At 44.9% G+C, this 21,413-nt stretch overlaps 1 protein-coding gene across 2 annotated transcripts in view; it reads right to left on the reverse strand.

The window, feature by feature from the left end:
- Positions 1-21,413, reverse strand: part of KDM1A (lysine demethylase 1A) — a 65,179-nt gene that overhangs the window by 9,873 nt on the left and 33,893 nt on the right. For both annotated transcript variants that reach the window (XM_051857966.3, XM_051857965.3), the window contains 6 exons: positions 19,172-19,253; positions 16,834-16,928; positions 4,661-4,803; positions 4,028-4,118; positions 1,770-1,904; positions 916-989 (listed from right to left, as the gene is read on the reverse strand). In XM_051857966.3, coding sequence (XP_051713926.3) covers positions 916-989; positions 1,770-1,904; positions 4,028-4,118; positions 4,661-4,803; positions 16,834-16,928; positions 19,172-19,253 — 620 coding nt within the window. The remainder of the gene's footprint in view (positions 1-915; positions 990-1,769; positions 1,905-4,027; positions 4,119-4,660; positions 4,804-16,833; positions 16,929-19,171; positions 19,254-21,413) is intronic.

The following is a 21,413-nucleotide window of genomic DNA, read 5'->3' on the forward strand; positions in this document are numbered from 1 at the left end:
GTGGAGGATGGCCCAAGTGCTTGGGCCCTGCACCCCATGGGAGACCAGGAAAAGCACCTGGCTCCTGCCTTCGGATCAGCGCGGTGCGCCAGCTGCAGTGTGCCAGCCGAGGCGGCCATTAGAGGGTGAACCAACGGCAAAAGGAAGACCTTTCTCTCTGTCTCTCTCTCTCACTGTCCACTCTGTCAAAACAAAACAAAACACCACCATCTGCAACGCTGGCATCCTATGTGGGCGCTGGTTTCTAGAGTTGGCAGCTCCAGTTCTGATCCAGCTTCCTGCTAATGTGCCTGGATAAGCAGAAGATGGCCCGAGTACATGGGCTACTGCTTCCCACTTCAGGGACCCGGATGAAGCTCCTGGCTCAGCCTTGGCTGCTCTCTCTCCCTCTCTCTGTAATTCTGACTTACAAATAAATAAATCTTTTTAAAAAATACTAGGGCTTTTTCTGTCTCATTAACTGCTTTATCCTTGGTGCCTAGAGCAGTGGGAAACTCACCTTAGAAAGCAAATGACAATGGGGCCACATTTGTCTGAAAAAAAAAACTCTTAATTTGAAGTCACCTTATATTACAAGAGCTTTGTCTTCTATTTTAAACAGCACATGGATTCTATAGCACACAGTAGCTATCTGTGGAGGTGGACATGCTCACATCACAGAGCACCAACAGTCACGATCCAACTCCAGTGGACAGAAAGCAGACTAGCTCCCCAGTTTCACTCTGACCTAAGAGTGGGGGACTCAGAACCCTGGCAGGTCGTCAAATGTTCTCAGATATATTTCATGTATTGAACAACTTAAAATCCACTCACTGAACATACATAGTTCACTGTGCTTTGCAATTTTCACTTTAAATCTAACACAGAAAGAACAGTAAAAACAATCCCTCTCAATGGCTGTGTGTCTTCTCCTACCTTGGAGGATTAGCTTCCAATTCTTGAAGTTTCTCTTCTAGCTTTCCTTGAGTTTCAGCCAATTCATCATATTCCTGATAAAATTAAGTGAATCTGATTGATCCTGAAGGGCCAGGTATCCACCCTGCTTATTGCTACACAAGTCTACGGTCTGGGATACCTCCTTCGGGCTCAGGTAATGGACGGGAAGTTTGACTCAATTTAAGGGTGGGGTCAGAGCTTAGAGTTTGGTTCTCAGAAACAAGTTACAACTGTGTGTCTGAGATAAGATTGGAGCAAGAGGGGGAAACATGAAAGAGAAAAATAAAGGAAGAAATATACTAGCATGTTCCAAAGTACGGATGAAAAATGACAGCAACTACTGCTTCCTGAGTGTTGACCCTATCAACGGCACTGGCAGAAACACTTGAGATGCAGGAGTTCATTCAAGCTTCATGCATACCCCACGAGTGGAGTGTTACTGCTTTACAGCTGACGTGATGAAGGACCCCACGGTCACATGGCTGAGATACCAGCTTCGGGATTCAATCCACAAAATTTCACTCCAGTGTTTTTGCCCATCACTATTATTCTAAAATACGAAGGGTAAACTAAGCAACAACTAAACTGAAATTTAGGTAAGGTGAATGATGCAGACTGTTACGACGTTATGAGAGGCTCAGAGCTCTGCAGGAAAAGCCATTTCAACCCAAAGGAATCCGCTGAGCTCCCACGCTTCCTTGCAGCAAACCCTCTTGTGCACTCCAGGTGCACTCGTGACTGGCTACTGGCTCTCTCGCTTCCACAGTTCCCCCACATCTGTTCTGTTTCTTAGGACTCCAAGAGACTACGGGAAGCAGGCATGTACCCCACACCTTGCAGAGAGCAGTCAGATCCCTGTGCTTGCTTTTCACCAAGAACTCGGCAGTAATGTCTCTGGGTGGCTTCACTTCAGCTGCTTCTTTGTACTGCTGATGGAGTTCTTTAATTTTCTCTTTCAAATTTACCATCTAAAAGAGAAAAGTAAAAATTCACCATTCTAGATACCCATGCAATTCACCCCCAAATCACATGTCCCCTTGGTTTTGGTCCCTCCTCTGAACTGCTAGCACATCAAAAGTTCCAAAGTATAAGGTCCTTGGAATTCTTAAATACTTGTTCTACTCTGCAAGCCATTTAGAAATTAAAGGAAAAATACCTCCAGGGTATCACAATACCATCAGATAAGTTATGACTCTCTTGGCCTTCCAAAATAAATGAGAGGACAAGTAGTATCTTCTTTAATTTTTTAAAGGTATTGAAATAAATTTAATTTCCAGGAACAACAAACTATCACCAATTTAACTTAAAATTACTTTGGGAAATAAATTGTCATAATTTGTTTTTTAAGTAGTAAAAGATCACATCACATGAGGAACCTCAAGGAACCATTTTTCTTTTTTTTTTTTTTTTTTTTTTTTTGATGTATTTATTCATTTGAAAGGCAGAGTCAGAGAGGGAAAGACAGAAATCTTCCATCCACTAGTTCACTCCCCAAATGGCTGCAATGGCCAGAGCTGGGATAGTCCTAAGCCAGGAACCAGGAGCTTCTTTGGGTCTCCCACATGGGTTGCAGCACTTGGGTCATCCTCTGCTGCTTTCCCAGGCACGTTAGCAGGGAGCTGGATCAGAAGTGGAGCAGCCGGGTCTGGAACTGGCGCCCATATGGGATGCAGGCGATGCAGGCTGCAGCTTTACCCTCTATGCCACAATGCTGGCCCCAAGGAACCATTTCTAATGTCTGTTTTTTTGGCTTCTGATAGTATTGCACAGGAACAGCGACATAAAACCTGAGACTGGAGGCACAGCAGGTTAAGCTGCTACCAGCCAACACTGGCAACCCACATCAGAGTACCAGTTCAGTTCAAGTCCTGGCTGTGCGCTTCCCATCCAGCTCCTTACTGTGTGCCTGGGAAGGCAGCAGAGGAGGGCCAGAGTACTTTTGGCCCCTGCCACCTGTAGGAGCCCCAGATGAAGTTCCAGGCTCCTTGCCTGGCCTAGGCCCAGCTACTGCAGGTACTCAGAGAGTGACCCAGCAGATGGGAGATCTTTGTTACCTTCCCACTCCCTACCCATGTCATTCTGCTTTAAGAAAATAAATAAATAAGATTCATTTATTTGAAAGTCAGAGTTAGAGAGAAATCTTCCATCCACTGGTTCACTTCCCAAATGGCTGCAATGACGGACTGGGCCAGACCAAGCCAGGAGCCAAGAGCTTCTTCTAGGGGCCCAGAGACCTGGGCCGTTTTCTGTTGCTTTCCCAGGCACTATTAGCAGGGTGCTAGATTGGAAGTGGAACAGGCAGTACTTGAACTGGCGCCCATATGGATGGCAGTGCTGCAGGCAGTGGCTTAACTTGTACCACAGTGCCAGCCCCTGCTCTGCCTTTCAAGTATATAAAACAAACCTTAAAAACAAACTTTACAAAACCAAACACCAAAAACCTTGATACTGTGCCCCCAAATACGCCACTAGCCAGCAGTTCTCAAGCCACTCTCCTCACTCCGTCCTACGCACAGGCCAGGAAGGCGAGCTCAGGGCCAGCGAGAATGAAGTGAGACTCCAGGAGCAAGGTGCCCCCGAGCTGGCACCAGAAAGCTCTGTCTCCAGCACAAGGGGCCATTTTCTCTGCGAGCCACGTGATGAATGCAATGGGAAGATGAGGAGAAACAAACGGCTACACTGAGCCAACCAGAGCCAGTGAAGGGCTCGGCTGAGGATGGCGATACTTTAACCCCAGTAACCGTGGCCATGAACTGGGGGCTGATGTGCTGGCCTTCGTCAGTGAGCGCCTGGCCCAGCATAGCTCATGTCCTTCTCCTCCTAGAATCCAGCCAGAGGGTGCCAGCGGCTTCGGAAGAGTCACAGGGACGTGACGTGTGGAAGGAAGGCTCTATTTCCCCTAGCAATAATTTGTCAACCGTGACACCAAAGAGGCTCTGGCCACTCTATTTTCTTATTAATGATGGAGTCCCACTTAGGCAGACCTTCTCTTCCATGCAGCAAAAATCCCTGAAAGGCTTTTACATTTTCTAAATCAAAGGCTTTCCCCTCCATTGCAGCTTATTCAGCTATAAAGAAAAGAGAATTTCACCTTATTAAGAAGTTCTTTCAATTCTTCCTGAGTCTTCACTATCTTCTTCCAATGTTCAATCTGCTCATCTTTGACATGTTTTTCTTGTAACCTAAGAGAGACAACGTGTATGCCCTGGCCACACAGTTGGTTCTGCAGCACAAGACAGATACCCACTGAAAACACACACAGGGGAGTTGGTCTTTAGGACTCCGGCTTCCTGCTAATGCACCCTGGGAGGCAGAAGTGAGAGTTCAAGTAACTGGGTGCCCGCCACCCACACAAGGGACCTGGACTGTGTTTCTGCCTCTTGGCTCTGGCCCTGGCCTTGAGGACAGAGTTGGCAGATGGAAGCACACACTCTCCCTCTATCACATATAAAAATAACAATCAAAGGCATCAAGGCTCTTGGGAACAAGAAAGCTGACTGATGGGAAGTTATTATCCAGGCTACATTAAACACTGCACAATATCATAAAGGTGGTGAATTTTAGAATTCAAAAGGCCTTAAGGGTCATGTAATTGTTTTAAATGCCTTTTTACTCTGGGAGTTCACATTTTAACTAGCTAAATGAGACTTTCTAAAAACTTAAAACATAAATAGCAAACCAAGACGGAGTTCACTATTCAATAAAGCAGTATCACAGTACTTACTGAATGACAACTTCCAGAGCCTGGCCAAGGGACACAGGCTTATTATTGAGGACATTGAAGTCTAGCTGATGACTTAGGTAAGATGTAGCTTCTAGCAGCCGGTTAAACTCTTGTTCTACCATTTCATCCTTCTCTTTAGGAACCTGAAAATTCAAAGTATAGCAGAGTTGGTCCTTATAAGACTAGACAACCAGCCACGAAAACACAAAACCCTACAGTTAAAAATGTCAAATATGTACCTCAAAGGTTTTACCTTTGAGGACAATGATTTGAATTTTCTTTTCTATGAAGTGGTCAATTCCATTTAAATGAGACATGAAATGTTTTGACCGAAATACTCCCCTCTTCTCCCACTTCTGCCCCCAAGCTGGGCCTCCTACCTGCATTAACAGTCACAAGGGTTAGACTGGAGCTAACTGAAATCACATGGAGCACAAAGTGCACGGAGCTGACATGCACTGAATTGAGCTGGGCTGACATGCAAACACCACACTAGAGAAGTCCAGAGAACACACACTGTGTCAACACACCTAAGGACATTCCAGAATCAGTGTAAAGTGGGAAAAAGAAGCAGCCCAAGATACCTGCTTCCCCTCCAAAGATGACAGAATTTCAGGTCAGAGTAGAGAAGTAGTGAAATCCATGGCTGCTAAAAAATGCACTAGTACCCTTACAGTCTTCTGCAGGGTAATACTTCAATGGCAGCAGGAAGTTCAGAGTTCAATGTCCAAGGCTCTTAGACTCAGTAACTGAGGTGCTCTTCAGTTTTGGCTACTCACTGCTGTAGGTGAGGTGAACAGATCACAGACCAGGCCTCTAGGCCATGCTGTGCCCCTCCACTGACACCATCAGTGAGGTGACACACGTCCCTCTGCTACTGCGTAATGCTGTACCAAAGTAACCTATATCTGTATTCTACCACTGAGCTCATGGCCAGCATGAGAAAAGGAACACGCATGTCCAAGGCAAACATCTCTTGCTCTAAGTTGAGTACCAACTGGGAAGTGGGTTCAAAACTTTTGGAATCTCCTTTGATAGTCAACTGAAAATCAGCAACCAGAAACAAAACACTGAAGTTCTAGTTAAGTGATCGCAGAATGATCTTTTACAATCAGAGGAAACTGTTGTCAAGACCATCACAGTAAGATTCCACCTCTCAAAACACCTTGGTTTTTGTCCAGTTCAACTAAACAGAAGATTTCAAAGCCTTAGCCTCTGTCCCTTCACTGATCACACAACGAACTCCACCGATGAGCCACTATGTGGCACAAAGATTCTGGCAAGAAGTACAATGAGCTCAAACAAGAAATGGAGGAGGAATGCACCTCTTCTTTTGAACTTCAGTGAGACACAATTGCTCTAATAAACACCATACACAAAGCATCAAGTTCTAGAAGGCTAAATATTGGCAACATCCCAGTATCTGTGAATCAGACACACACTCTCAGCCTAAAAAGAAAAAAAAAATCTAAATCTCTTCCGGTTTGTGTTGAGAAATGAGGCAAAGAATCAGGCTCTTGAGGCTTGGCACATCAAAGAGGTATATTACTTAGTAAATTAAAAAATATCTATCCATTCACCTCCATAGCCAGAAAGAGAGCTCCTGGTGACATCCCTACTTGTTTTGATCATACAGCTTTAGAAGCTGGTAAAGAGATGCTCTTATCAGGAACTTTGTTTCCCTTCTAATCAGTATTTTTCCTCAATGAGAGTGAGTATGGTCATGCACAGAGCAACTCAATGAAATTCTGCTCAGAAACTTACTATTTCTAACGCGACTCCTACAATGCTAGATGTCTACCATGTCTAGATGTCTGAAGCTGGTTCTCCTTTCCACAGGTATCATCAAGTCTACAAAGTTATGAGATCTTAACTGATCACAGATGCTCTTCCTAGAGTACACAAAGGTACCACCCTAAGGGGTGGCTGCTCAACGCCTGTGAGAGGACGCACCACATGCCTCTGCCGCGGGGAAGACTGTGCCAACGCGAGAGTGCAAGGGGGCGGATTAAAGCTCCTCCAGGCCAACTGGATGGCCTGCTTCAGACAAGCTTCAATCTCCGTAGGTGACAGTCACATAGGGGAGTTCATACTGAAAAAGGACACAGCACTCAGGCTCAGTCACTGGGGTCCAGGGTGTGTGGTAGAGAAATATTTAAAGGGACACTGTCAAGGTTAGAGGGACCAAATTTGACCTTTTGTTTCTTCCCTCTGTTTGCCCAGCTGCCCACTTGATTCTTACACTTTCTCCTTTAGTCCACCCACACCCTCCCCCCGACAAAAAACCTGATGTTTTACATGCGCTTCCAATGACATAACCGCAAATGGCACCAGCCCAACATACAGGCGCAACTGTACAACAACAGACCAGTGTGAATGCAGGATGGAGAGGGTCTTCGAAAGGAAAAGACTGGAGTGTCACGCTTTTAATGGGTTATTGTAAACAGTGAGGAAAATGATTTGAAAAATTATGAAAAAAAATACCTTGACAGTGTCCTTTTAACCAGTGCAGCAGAGAGAGAAATAAACTGTAAATAACAGCCCAACAGCCACGTAAGTTTAGTTTTGTATGACAGCAGTAAAATCAGGCTTTACACACAGAGCATGGCGAAGCATTCTGCTTTGCTCAGAAGCTGCAACCACTAGAGTGTAAACAAGGAACAGGCTGTGCAGAGACCAAAATGGGAAAGGTTAAAGCAGAGAAATGGCCAGAAGAAAGCAATTTAAAAAGGCAGGGGAGAGAGAGGTGTCCGAAAGCAATGAGGAATAAAGCAAGTCAGTAAAGTGGAAAGGGAAAACACAGGACAGTAAACAGTAATAAAATCAAACAAACAAAAACCACACGGAAAGCTGACTGCCACGCTGAGTGACTGCTGGTGGCCGCAGCGCTCTGGCCTGAGAGCGCGCGGGCGGCAGTGAGGCCCCCTGCGTCAGCCCCAGTGCGGGAACTGCAGTCAGGGGTAGCCTTGCAACACGGCAGTTTTCCCAGTAACTTTAAAATTTCACTTTGAAATTAAGTGAATATTTTGTAAATAATAAATAAAACACTTGTTCATCAGGAAATCAATACTGATTGAGAGAAAAACCAAAATATGTTTTTAATATATTTTCATCTTGAAACCAGCTTGAAAAATAAGCCATGTTCTATTTAATACAGCCAAACAATGAAAGAACTCTAGGAAACAACTACTTTTAACTTCCGAACTACCAGCGCTTCAGGTCGCTTCTCTCCTTGGATTCTACTGTTCTACAAACAACTAAGAAGTTGAAACAGTGACTGTCTCGCAGCAGTGACTTTGACTTTACTAAAGGTCCAGATCAAGAGGGCACTTCAAGAAGTCTGCAGGAAAATGGAATCAAAAGCTAATTTTTTTGAAATCCAGGCATAACTTTTGCAGAATTTTTTTTGATTTATTTTATTTGAAAGCCAGAGTTAGAGAGAGAGGAAGAGAAGGAGGGAGGGAGGGAGGGAGGGAGGGAGAGAGAGGGAGGTATCTTCCATCCACCGGTTCACTCCCCAAATGGCTGTAACGGCCAGAACTGAGCTGATCCGAAGCTAGGAGCCAGGAACTTCTTCCAGGTCTCCCATGTGGGTGCAGGCACCCAAGTGCTTGAGCCATCTTCAACTGCTTTGCCAAGCCATAGCAGAGAGCTGGATTGGAAGTGGAGCAGCCGGGACTTGAACCAATGCCCATAAAGGATGCTGGCACCACAGGCATCAGCTTCACCCACTACACCAGAGCGCTGGCCCTGAAGAATACAGCTTCTATGAACTTCCTGAAGACCCCTTATACACGGATTTCAAAAACTTTGCATTACAATAAACTTATCTTTTAATTCCATTTCCCACAAACTTCAGTAGTATCCTCATATTTCATCCTGAAAAAGGAACTCAACAAATGATTACAAAGGATGCAGCACCACAACAAAAGGCAGGTGACATCCTGTACTAGGAACTGGGAGGGACCAGTTATACACGATCTTCTACTAAGGAAGCAAACAAAAAGGATAGCACCTTACACAGAATTTGATTCTAATGCTTCAAAGCCATTTATTTCTCAATGGAAACCGCAGGTAAACAGTTCCTTCAAGACTAACAATCTGTTGAGCCACACAGTTTTCCGTGGGCTCAGTCCTGACTGTTTTGGTCCCGTAGCATCCCAGATGCTTATACAGGGCATTCCTGAACATGGTGGGGAGGGATGGAGGAAGAAGGGTGCAGCTTGTGTGGAAATCAACCTAGGGAAAGCCAAGTAACTTTCTGGACAGGTCCTTGCCCCTACAAGAAATAATTCCAAAGGAATGCCAGCTCTCCTTGGCTCTACCTCTGGTCGCAGTCTACCATTTAGGTCTTTGAAAACGCACATCCGTCTTACTCCCAGCCTCAACAAGCTCTTTAGCAGCACAGCAGAATGGAGTTAAGTGCAGCAATGTTCCAGGTACACAAATTCTGAGAATCAGCCTGTAAAATCCTCATGAAGAGCTATACTTTGAAAGAAAACTATAATGTCCAAACCTGGCCAAAAAGGGCCGCAATCCATCTCCACCTCCCCCTTGCTCAGACCATTAACCGTTTCTAGACTATGGCGAAACAGAAGATTAAGATAAGCTCCTCTGGTAAAATCTGGAAGAAGAAATTTACAACTGAAGAGTCTCTAACTTAGATTCCCCCAAACAGCCAAGGAAAGGAGAGGGAGCCTTTACCCCAAGGGGACAATAAGGACAATAACCATTTTTACCAGATACAATTCATTGTGGTTCTATATATGGCGATTACTGTCCCTTTTATCCTTTAAGTTCTAAGAAATCATTTAGGGGACATAAATGACTGACAGTTCCTTAAAGCAGTGAAGGAGAAGGTACACTACATGCCTAAGGAAATTACTCCAGCAGGTTCCAGCACAGTAGAGGCATTCAGCAACTTCTGTTAAATGAATAATAGAGTTTATAAAAGCAAAGTCACTATTAAAGCTATTGTTTTCTTTTTTAAAGTTGTATTTATTTGAAAGGCAGAATTAGAGGGAGAGAGACAGAGGTCTTCTGGCAGCCGCTTCATCCCCCAAAGGGTTGCAATGTCCAGGGCTGGGCTAGGTTGAAGCCTGGAGCTCCATCCAGGTCTTCCATATGGACAGCAGGAGCCCAAATACTTGGACCACCTTCCACTGCTTTCCCAGGCACATTAGCAGGAAGCTGGATCAGAAGTGGAGCAGCCAGGACTTGAACTAGCACTCATATGGTAATCCACTATGCTACTACATTGGCCCCTAAAACTATTATTTGAGGGGGCAAAACTATCTGGGAATTTCAGGAGCATTAAAAAAAAAAAAAAAAAGCCATTGGGGGCCGGCGCTGTGGTGCAGCGGGTTAAAGCCCTGTCCTGAAGCGCAGGCATCCCATATGGGTGCCAGTTCTAGTCCCGGCTGCTCCTCTTCCGATCCAGCTCTCTGCTGTGGCCTGGGAAAGCAGAAGATGGCCCAAGTGCTTGAGCCCCTGCACCCATGTTTGAGACCGACAAGAAGCTCCTGGCTCCAGGCTTCGGATCGGCACAGCTGTGGCCGTTGCGGCCATCTGGGGAGTGATCCAGCAGATGGAAGACCTCTCTGTCTCTACCTCTCTCTGTAACTGTCTTTCAAATAAATAAATCTTAAAAAAAAAAAAAAAAAAAAAAAGACATTAGATTTTTCCTGTTATAAAAAGCGGGGGCTGGCAGTCAAATTTTTTCCCATCTGCTTGGAAGGCAGAGCTGAGGGCTGGCATTGTGGCATAGAAGGTAAAGCTGTCTGCCACATGTGACACCAACTATCCTGTAGAGGCAACAGTTTGAGTCCTGGCTGCTCCACTTCTTATCTGGCTCCCTATTAATTGCCAGCAGCAGCAGAAGGTGGCCCAAGTTTGGACCACTGCCACCTATGTCAGAGACTTGGACAAAACTCTTGGCTTCAGCCTGGCCCAACCCTGGCTGTTGTGGCCATGTGGGCATGTGGGGAGTGAACCAGCAGACAGAAGATCTCTCTCTCCCTCTCTAATTCTGACTTACAAGTAAATAAATCTGCAAAGCGGGTGTGTGTGTGTGTGTGTGTGTGTGTGCAGAGCGACAGAGACAGAGAGATCTTCCATCCATTGCTGCTTTACTCCCCAAATGCCTGCATCCACCAAAGCTGGGTAGGCTAAAGCCAGACGTCAGGAATTCCACTTGGTATCCCAGTGGATGACCTGGGACACCAAGCACTCGAGTCATCACATACTGCCTGCCAGGATGCATTAGCAGGAAGCTGAACTGGGAATAGAACTGGGACTCTGACCAGCATGGGATGAGGGCATCCTAAGCAGTGGCCTAACCTACTGTGCCCCAGTGCCTGCCCCGGCAGTCATGATTTTTTAAGAGAAGGGTGGTATAGTGGTTAAGACACTTCCATTCTATGTGGAAGTGCCTGGGTTCAAGTTCTAGCTTCTATTCTCTATTCCAATTCCCTGCTAATGCACATCCTAGGAGACAACAGGTGATGGCTCAAGTATCTGGGACCCTGCCACCCACACAGGAGGCCAAGATTGAGTTTTAGGGTCTTGGCTTCAGCCTGGCCCAGCCCTAGCTGTTACAGGCATTCAGGGAGTGAACCAGCAGATAGGAGCTCTTTGAATGTCTTTTTCTATGTGTCTCTCAAATAAAATAAAATAAAGGGTAGAGAAAGACTGTTATAAAGATCCTGAAGATGATCCTTCAAGGGAACAGAAAACCCCCGAAGGCACATAGGCTTTTGTCAAAACAAGAACAAAACAAACAAACCAAAAAAATGATAACCTAGTCATATTTCCATGGCATCATCAGTTAGCATGTTGCTCTGCTAACCAAAAGGATGGTGGGTTTGAACCCACCCAGGGGTAACTGCTAGGGTGAGCAGCGTGGAGCAGCAGATTAAGCCACTACTTTGGATGCCCACAGCCCATTTAGGTGTTCTGGCTGGAGTCCTGGCTACTCAGCCTCCAATCCAGCTTCCACCAGTGCATTCTGGCGAGGCAGCAGATGATGGTTTAAGTACTTGAGCCCCTTCCACCAAAGTGGGAGACCCAAATGGAACTCCAGTCTCCTGGCTCTAGCTTGCTCTAGCCTGGGCATTTGGCAAGTGAACCAGCAGATGGAATATCTATCTGTCTCTCTCACTCTGCCTTTCAAATAGATTAAAAACAAACAAACATGGAAACCATTTCCTTTCATGTGTTATCTTCCTCCTAACAGTTGAGCATTCCCAAGAAGAAAATCAAAATCCAAGTTTCTCGAGCCGGCGCCGTGGCTCAATAGGCTAATCCTCCACCTTGCGGCGCCGGCACACCGGGTTCTAGTCCCGGTTGGGGCGCCGGATTCTGTCCCGGTTGCCCCTCTTCCAGGCCAGCTCTCTGCTATGGCCAGGGAGTGCAGTGGAGGATGGCCCAGGTGCTTGGGCCCTGCACCCCATGGGAGACCAGGAAAAGCACCTGGCTCCTGGCTCCTGCCAGGATCAGCGCGGTGCGCCGGCTGCAGCGGCGGCCATTGGAGGGTGAACCAGCGGCAAAGGAAGACCTTTCTCTCTCTGTCTCTCTCTCTCACTGTCCACTCTGCCTGTCAAAAATAAAAAAAAAAAAAAAAAAAAAAAAAAAAAAAAAAATCCAAGTTTCTCAAAGTAGTTACAGAGCCTTTGCATCTCACGTGGTAACCAGATACACACAGTCCAAAGGGGACCAGAGACCTTGTAATGCACACAGTATCACAGCTCTGCAAGAGTTTCAGACTCTTCACTACCCCTGCCCCCAAAAGGGGGGGAACTAAAGCCCTCAAGTTCACAGGAGGCAGGGAAAACCTTCACAGCCATTTCCCTGTCTCCCCAACCTTCCATGATCCTTTTTCCACCTCTTCCACATCCAGTTCAAAGTGATTACAGCTGAGGTCAGAGTGTAACTCCACAACTGGTCAATCAGAGGGCTGCATTAGCTCTGTTTTTTACAGACTTAAGGTTTGGGAGAGTCCTTCTAGTTATAGGGATAACCTTTATATCTACATTACTTTATATCTCTGTACCTCCCTCCATAGGGCAGCTCTTGTTTTAGCCATTCAGCACCACAAAATAAACTTGTACTGTCAAAAACAAACACAGAAGCTCAACATCATTGCTGCCAACGTAGGACCATGGAGAACAGCAATGTAAACTCTTTCAGGATCCCTGTGATTGTGATCAGAACAATATAAAAATACCAAAACCCACTTCCTATGTGATTTTTTTCTTATGGTAGCAGAATGGCTAGGTAGAAGATATGTCTGTAAGACAACATGACAGGCCAGCGCCACGGCTCAATAGGCTAATCCTCTGCCTGTGGCACCGGCACACCGGGTTCTAGTCCCGGTCGGGGTGCTGGATTCTGTCCCGGTTGCCCCTCTTCCAGGCCAGCTCTCTGCTATGGCCTGGGAAAGCAGCAGAAATTGGCCAAAGAGCTTGGGCCCCTGCACCTGCATGGGAGACCTGGAATAAGTTCCTGGCTCCTGTGGCCCAGCTCTAGCTGTTGCAACCATTTGGGGAGTGAACCAGAGGATGGAAGACCCCCTCACCTCAGCCCACACCTCTGTGCCTCTACCTCTCTAGCTAACTCTGCCTTTCAGATAATCTTGAAAAAAAAAAAAAAAGACAACATGACAAGTTACGTTCATAACTCTTGAGTAACTGCTGGCCTTGTACAGAATAGCAAAGTTAATTTTTATGTAGTAATAACACAAGCATCAAATTACCTTTTTTAACTGAGGCTATCCACAAAAAAAAAAAGAACATAACACCATTTCACCCAACAGTTCACTAAAGAAAAATCAGTAAGTGAATTTTTACTCTAGGTAGGTCCTGTTGGCTCCTACAGAAACAACTAAGGGAAGTGCTTGGAGAGGAAGACCCAGCTGATGGAATCACACACTCATCTACCCGGCTTCCCTCATCAGTCAGGTGGAAAACAAATATGGAAATTTGAGCCAGAACACCAGCCACTGGGTCTGTTTCCAACTTTCTGACTACAGTGCAGAATGGAGGAATGAAATTATCAACCTACTTAGCCCTCTATATTTCTAAAGCCATGAGACAAGAGTTGTAGTTATAGGCATTAGTAAATGGTGCTCTTCATACGGGCAAGTCAACAGCGGATCAACAGTCAGTAGCTGTCCTTCTAACACTGAGCTAGACTGCTGGGGGGCAAAACACAGAAACACTCATGTGCTTCATTAACTGCAGGCAAGAGAAACCCACAGCTGCAAAACATGCCTTTCTGAATTGGAGGGGCTTGAAGAATCTTCCTCACCATCTGGCTGCTGCACCAAACAAACAGAATGTAGAAAAATCCCATACAGATATAACTGAATGATAACTATCCCCCTGGAAAAGCATTCCTGCGTACAAAACGCTGAGAAATCACACCACCAGGTTAGCACCTGTTTACCACAATGCTACTCCAAAGGCCAGTCCTGGTCAAATACAGGGTCAGTAAGTCAGAACATAAATCATTACTACTCACCCGTCCAAAAGTCATCACCTGAACTAACAGGGTAGTGAAGAATGTAACTGTTTATCCGATTCCATGCTGGTAGCCAACAGTTCACTAGAAGAATGGCAGCAGGGGCAGGCCATACTTCTGGGTAGTACTGGTACACTATGTAGCAACAAATGTTTGAAAAGAACCTAATCCCATAAAGCAACCCATTTCTCTGAGTATTTCTACTAGAAAAAGTTCTCTTCTTACTGAAAGATGAAATGAGAGGCTGGTATTGTGGCACTGCAGGTAAAGCTGCCACCCGTGATGCCAGCATCCCGTAAGGGCACCGGTTAGTGTCCCAGATGCTTCACTTTTGATCTGGCTCTCTGATAATGGCCTAAGAAAAGCAGGAGATGGCCAAGTGTTTGGGCCCCTGCCACCCATGTGGGAGACACAAAAGAGGCTCCTGGCTATGGCCTGGCCCACCCCTGGCTGTTGTGGCCATCTGGGGAGTGAATCAGCCAATGGAAGATCGATCTCACTCTCCCTGTCTCGCTGTAACTCTTTCAAATAAATAAATAAATCTTACTAAAAAACAAAAACAAGAATAGAGTCAGCATTGTGGTGCAACAGGTTAAAGTTGCTATAATGCGATGCTGGCATTCCTATAAAAGAAAAAAAAAAAAAAAAAACAAGACTCAGTGAACATGCAGCAAAGTCTAGAGAAAAAGATGGTGTCTCCAGGAGCGTCTTCACTGTGGGTTACTGCGACAGCAGCCACTGCAGAGCCTTGTTTCCTCAGCTCAATTCTGCACTCTGCTGCCTATCTACCAAAAACACCAATCCAATCATGGCACTGCCCCTACTCTCAGACCTCTCAATGACCAACCAAGCAATCAGCACAACCAGCAACGTCTCCCACAGCACAGCTCCATCCTACACCTCAGCTCTGAATCTTCCTGCCCTCAGCAGTACCAATCCCACCCTCCTTCAGAGACTGCTCAGACTACAGCATCCTCTGCCTGCCATGTCGTTCCCTTCCACAACCACTGCCCTTCACAAAGACCCTTCCCTCCACCCTCTCCTGACCTTGTTCCTCTCACCTCCACACATTCCCCTGCTCCCATGGCTCGTCCACAGCAACCTGTGCTTCTATCTCACCCTTGGCAAATCCACCGGGACTCTGTGTTACTGGCCTATTTATGGATAATGTATTTATGATTTGCTTTAAAATATTCCCGATTTTAAACAAAAGGAAGGTACAGGATAAATAAAACAAGTTTGGGAAAATGGGAGCTCAGCCTACTATTCTTCCTACTTTTGTATATATGTTTAAAGTTTCCAAAATAAAGAGCTAGGAAAAAAGAATTGTTTATTAGTATCCTAGATTGTGGCAAAGCCTATTTTATTCATCTCTATTCCCTTTACAGATCTTTGTAGAACAACAGAAATTTACTGAACTTTTAAACTACCTCATCCTTCTCATTCTACTTTGTTTATTCTACAAGAAGCCTTGAAGCCACGGAGGGAAACCTGGGCCTGGATGGTTGAGATGGGAACCAAAGCATTTTCTCAAAGTCTGAGTTTTTCTCACCTGAATCTCACAAAAGCCTAAGGGAAGACAGGAATAGGTGAGGATGCCTGACACCCACCACACAAACTTTCGGAATTGGGATCTTATCACTTCTAACAGTAGTAATGATACAGCACAGTACTATATATATCATAGTACTATATACTACTTACTAGTAGTACTGTATACAAAGCAGATTTCCCCGTCCTCAAACTATAAACAATAATATAGCCTGAGAGGTGTGGACTCTCAGCGTGACAGAGTAGTTGGTAAAACACAAACTTCTGAATCTCACTCATCCCTAAAAGAACAGAACAGGACAGGTAGGGTGGGGTAGCCGTCAAGTACTTGATGTAGAAGTTAAGACGCCATTTGGGAGACACACATCCCCGACTGGAATGCCTAGATTCTAGTTCTGGTTCTGCTCCCAATTAATTTCCCACTAATGTGCACCCGAGAGATAATGGCTCAAGTAGTTAGGTACCTGCCCCCGACATGGGAGACAAGGACTGAGTTCCCGGCTTCTGGCTTTACCCTGGCCCAATCACAGCCATCATAGGCATTTGGGGAGTGAACCAGTGATGAGAGCACTCTAGGGGGAAAAAAAAAAGAGCAACTCATGTAGCTTAAGCCTAATTTGTAGGAAATCATTCCTATAAGCAGTCATCACTTACAGCTACTGTCACACTAAGCACGGAAAGCTCCTATGTCTCTTGTTTGGCTGACAAATACTTTAACCTACCTATGCATTTGGATACTTACTACCACGTTTGGCTGTTAGCCTACGAAAAGCCTGAGCCTATAAACATAAAACCAAAGTCATAAAGAATACACGGAGCTAAAGCACATGATGGGAAGCACAATACAAAGAAATGAAGAATCAGGTCTCAATTCCACAAGTCTCTTGGGGTAAATGGCCACAGCCAAACAAAAAGCATATACATATAAAATAATCCCTTTGCTGTAGAACTCAGAATTAAGGAACAAAGCAGCATCATGTTACATCATTTCTATCCTCAGTTTATACTTATAAGTGCAGATTTATTCACACATCTCCCAGCCCCAAAATTATTTTCAACTAAACCAGAGAAATCTGGAAAAGTTCTGTCTGTCCTCAACTTACAGCTTGTCCATTGGCTTCATAAAGTGGGCATTTTTGCTTGATCTTGGCCAGTTCCATATTTACTTGTTTGCTGACCACAGCCATGGGATTCCCTCCTAGAAAAAACTCAAACAATTAAATTCAACATATCTATGAAAAGAGAACGAAAATCTCAAAAGTAAATATTTTTACTCAAAAAATACCAGAGGTGGGTGTTGGGTGCTGCGGGGTAAGCCACGGCCCGGGATGCCTGCATCCTACATCAAAGGGCCTAGTTTGAGTTCTGGCTATTTCTTGCTTCTGATCCAGCTTTCTGCTAACGTGCATCCTGGGAGGCAGCAGGGAATGGTTCAAGTACTTGGGCCCCTGCCACCCACATGAGAGATCTGGGTGGAGTTTGGGGCTCCTGGCTTTGGCCTGGCCCAGTCCTGGCTGTTACAGGTATTTGAGGAATGAACCAGTAGATGGAAGATCACTATCTCACTGTCTGTCTCTTTCAAATAAAATAAAAGTAAATAATTTTTAAAATTTCTTTTAAATTAAAAAAATAAAAAGTACTCAAAACCTATGAGGTATGAGTTATGTCTCAAAAAATAAAACTCAAAAGATGGCTCAACATAAAGAAGAAAGTGAGAAGATACTTAAAATAGATAAATGAACATTTCATTACAGCTCTTTCTAGGTTTTAAGTATATAAAATCAGACAGACACACACACAAAATGATCATAAAATACACAGTACTTTGATTTTTAAATTCAGCAATATACCATGGGCATCATTTAATATTAACGTAGAGCAGCATAATTTTTAGTAGCTGTATAGTTGTCATTGTATAATGTAATTTTTTCCTATAATGTAACATTTTTTTTTAATTTTTTTTTTTTTAATTTTTTGACAGGCAGAGTGGACAGTGAGAGAGAGAGACAGAGAGAAAGGTCTTCCTTTGCCATTGGTTCACCCTCCAATGGCCGCCACGGCCAGCGCGCTGCAGCCGGCGCACCGCGCTGATCCGATGGCAGGAGCCAGGTGCTTTTCCTGGTCTCCCATGGGGTGCAGGGCCCAAGCACCTGGGCCATCCTCCACTGCACTCCCTGGCCACAGTAGAGAGCTGGCCTGGAAGAGGGGCAACCAGGACAGAATCCGGCGCCCCGACCGGGACTAGAACCCGGTGTGCCGGCGCCGCTAGGCGGAGGATTAGCCTAGTGAGCCGCGGCGCTGGCCCCTATAATGTAACATTTTAAACTGGTTTCTAACATCCTGCTATTATAAACAATGCAACAATTTAAAATGCTCCAAACACAAAATTGGCCACTTACAAGAGCAATACTTGCTAATTAAGGCTTGAGCAGGATTTGTTCTCACAAATCTCATGCTGGGGTTTATTCCCCACTGTGAGGTGTTAAAAGGGTGCAAACTCAATTCCACTGTGGTGTTACAGGTGGGCCTTTAGGGTATGGCCTCCATGATTAAATCCTGGTGGCTCTAGAAGAAATGGAAGAGACCAGAAGAGACACACATGCACATGCACTCCTCGTCTCTTGCCATGGGATCCTTGCATTGCTTCGTGATGCCAGCAGGAAGGCCATCATCAGATACAGGCCTTCAACCTTGGATCCAAACTTTAAGACAAGCTTTTCTTTACAATGCACCAGTCTGTGATATTCCGTTATTAGCGACAGAAAATGGACTAACATAATATCCTAAACCAATATGGTTTTTCTTTTTAAAGATTTATTTTATTGATTTGAAAGAGTTACAGAGAGAGGTAGAACCAGAGAGAGAGAGAGAGAGAGAGAGAGGTCCATGGTCCCAGGACATAGCAGAAAGCTGGATCGGAAGTAGAGCAGCCAGGACTCAAACCAGTGCCCATATGGGATGCTGGGGCTGCAGGCTGGGGCTTTAACCTGCGCCACAGTGCAGGCCCCTAACCAATACATTTTTAAAATGTATCTATGGCTTTAAAGTGTAAGCTGATAGGCCAGCCTTGTAGCACAGCAGGTTATACCACTACCTACGACACCTGCATTCCCTAACAGAGTCCCAGCTGGAGTACTTCTGATCCAGCTCCCAGCTAATGCTCCTGGGAAAGCAGTGGAAGATTACACAAATACGTGGGCCCTGCCACCCATGCGGGAGACCCAGAGACCCAGATGGAGTTCTTGGCTCCTGGCTTTGGCCTAGCCTAGCCCTGGCTGTTGTGACCATTTGGGAAGTGAACCAGCAGAAGGTATATCTCTCCTTCCCTCTGTGTTACTCTACCTTTCAAATAAAATAAATAAATCTATAAAAAATATTTAAGCTTAAACAATCTTATAAGTCTCAGACTATGTATGCAGCATAAAACTAAGAATTACTTACCAAGACCTGTTACTACCATGGCTCCTAAATCAGCTACATAGTTTCCTTTGCGAAATGTAGCGACTCGTCCGCCCACACGATCCTGTTTTTCAGAAAGGAAATAGCCAAAATCATCAATTCTATCTCAACCACAATATGCTGGCACAGTACTACACCAGGGCTCTTTTATCATACAGTTTGCAGCTCACAGGGAGTACAATCAGCACAAAGAGTAAATTAAACTGCACTCAGACTATCTGAGGGAGATGAGGTAGGGAAGCACATGTAAGAGGTGTAAAATTGAATGATGGGATATGAAACAACCTGATAGCCACAGACATACACTGTCACTAAAAGGCCACCACAAAACACACCAAACACCAGAATAGAAGAAAGGGTTTATTTACGGGGGAAACCCGTCTAGCTGGAGGGAGAGAGTGAAAAAAGGGCCTGTGTTCAAAGGCAAGCCTTGTTATATCTTTGCAGGGATGAGGGAGGGGAACAGTGAATCCCGTAGAGTGGGGCTAGAGTTGCTGCTTATGGTTGGGCCATTTGGTCACCTGACTCCTAGTAAGCTAGGGTGGGTCCTGCAGAGGCCGAACTTAGTGTACAGAACGGCGTCTGGGGCTTGAGATGGTGGCCCCGGTAAGACGGCACCATCTCACTCCCAGTCACAGGGATTATTCTCTCTCTACCCAGCTGTCTATAATTCCTCTTAATGTGTCTGATGAGCAACAGCCACCCACATAGAAAATATCTGTTCTCAAATTCCAACACTAAATACCTATTTTCTGCCACCACAGTCTGGTTCTTGCCAACCATCCTCACAGTGAGCTGTAAATCACACAAAAGATGACTTTTCTGAAAAATTGTTCTCCAGCGCGGCCAATGGCAGAGTCAACCAATCACGACTGCTGACAATCCTTTCACATGTAGAGGCCCAGAGCACCTCTGCTGGCTAAGGTTCTTCAAGTATGGGAAAACCTTATTAAGTTGCAGTGATAATTTAATAATAATGGTAAAAAAGAGAGTACTCTGAAAATTCCGAATAAGCAACCAAAAAAGCAAAAAAAAAAAAAATCTATACACTAAATTTATCGATCTCGCATGGGTAGGGATCACAATGATCCCAATATTCCTTACTGTATTCTTAGTATAGAGGACACACAGATGTTTTCTAAATTTTTATATGTATTTTCATCTACTTGAAAGGCCCAACAAAAGGAAAGAGAGACAAAAAGAGCTTTTACAGGGAGGGCGGGAGACAGACAGACAGACAACCTTCTGGTTCACTCTCCAAAAGCCCATAATAGTCAGGGCTGGGCTAGACTGAAGCCTGCAGCCAGGATCTCCCTCTGGGTCTGCCACAGAGAGCAGGGACTCATGCACTTGAGCCATCATCTGCTGCCTTCCCAGGCACATTAGCAGGACAGGATTCCAAACAGTGCGTGGATACAGGATGCAGGCATCCCAAGCAGGAGCTTAACCCCTCAAGTACTTTTTTAGTAACAGGTTATACATCAAGAAAATAAAATTTAATTTTCACTTCCTCATATTCCATTTTAAAAGAGTATTTGCAAAATTAACAATTTATAGAAAACAATTTAATTATACTACATGTAGCATATTAAAAGCATTTATAGAATTTCAGGTTGTGCAGGTTACCAGAGAATTGTTTTGTTGTTCTGAAATATTGGGAGTCTAGGGAGGCCTTTAAGTTACTGTAAGACAAGTAGAATTCAGAAATTATACATAGGGGCTGGCAAGGTGGCGCAGTAGGTTAATCATCCACCTGCAGCACCAGCATCCCATTTGGGCACCAGTTCTAGTCCTGGCTGCTCCTTTTCCAATCCAGCTCTCTGCTGTGGCCTGGGAAAGCAGTGGAAGATGGCCCAAGTCCATGGGCCTCTGCACCCGTGTGGGAAACCAGAAGAGGCTCCTGGCTCCTGGCTTTGGATCAGTGTAGCTCTGGATGTTGCAGCCATGTGGAGAGTGAACCAATGGACGGAAGACCTTTCTCTCTGTATCTCCCTCTCTCTGTCTGTGACTCTACCTCTCAAATAAATAAAATCTTTTAAATGAATAAATGAATAAAATAAATTTTTCTGCAGGTGAAGATGAGGTTTCCCTCAAAAGGCTCTAAGCAAAATACTTAGTGCAACTGGAGACAGGGAAAACCCAGGATAAAAAAGAAATTATACATAAATTTTAATAGTAGCATCATTAATGTGGTATTCATTTTTCCAACAAGTGCCAAATCCTT

This window comes from Oryctolagus cuniculus, chromosome 7 (genome assembly GCF_051225735.1).
Source record: "Oryctolagus cuniculus isolate XC-2025 breed Fujian yellow rabbit chromosome 7, ASM5122573v1, whole genome shotgun sequence".
NCBI classification, from domain to species: Eukaryota; Metazoa; Chordata; class Mammalia; order Lagomorpha; family Leporidae; genus Oryctolagus; species Oryctolagus cuniculus.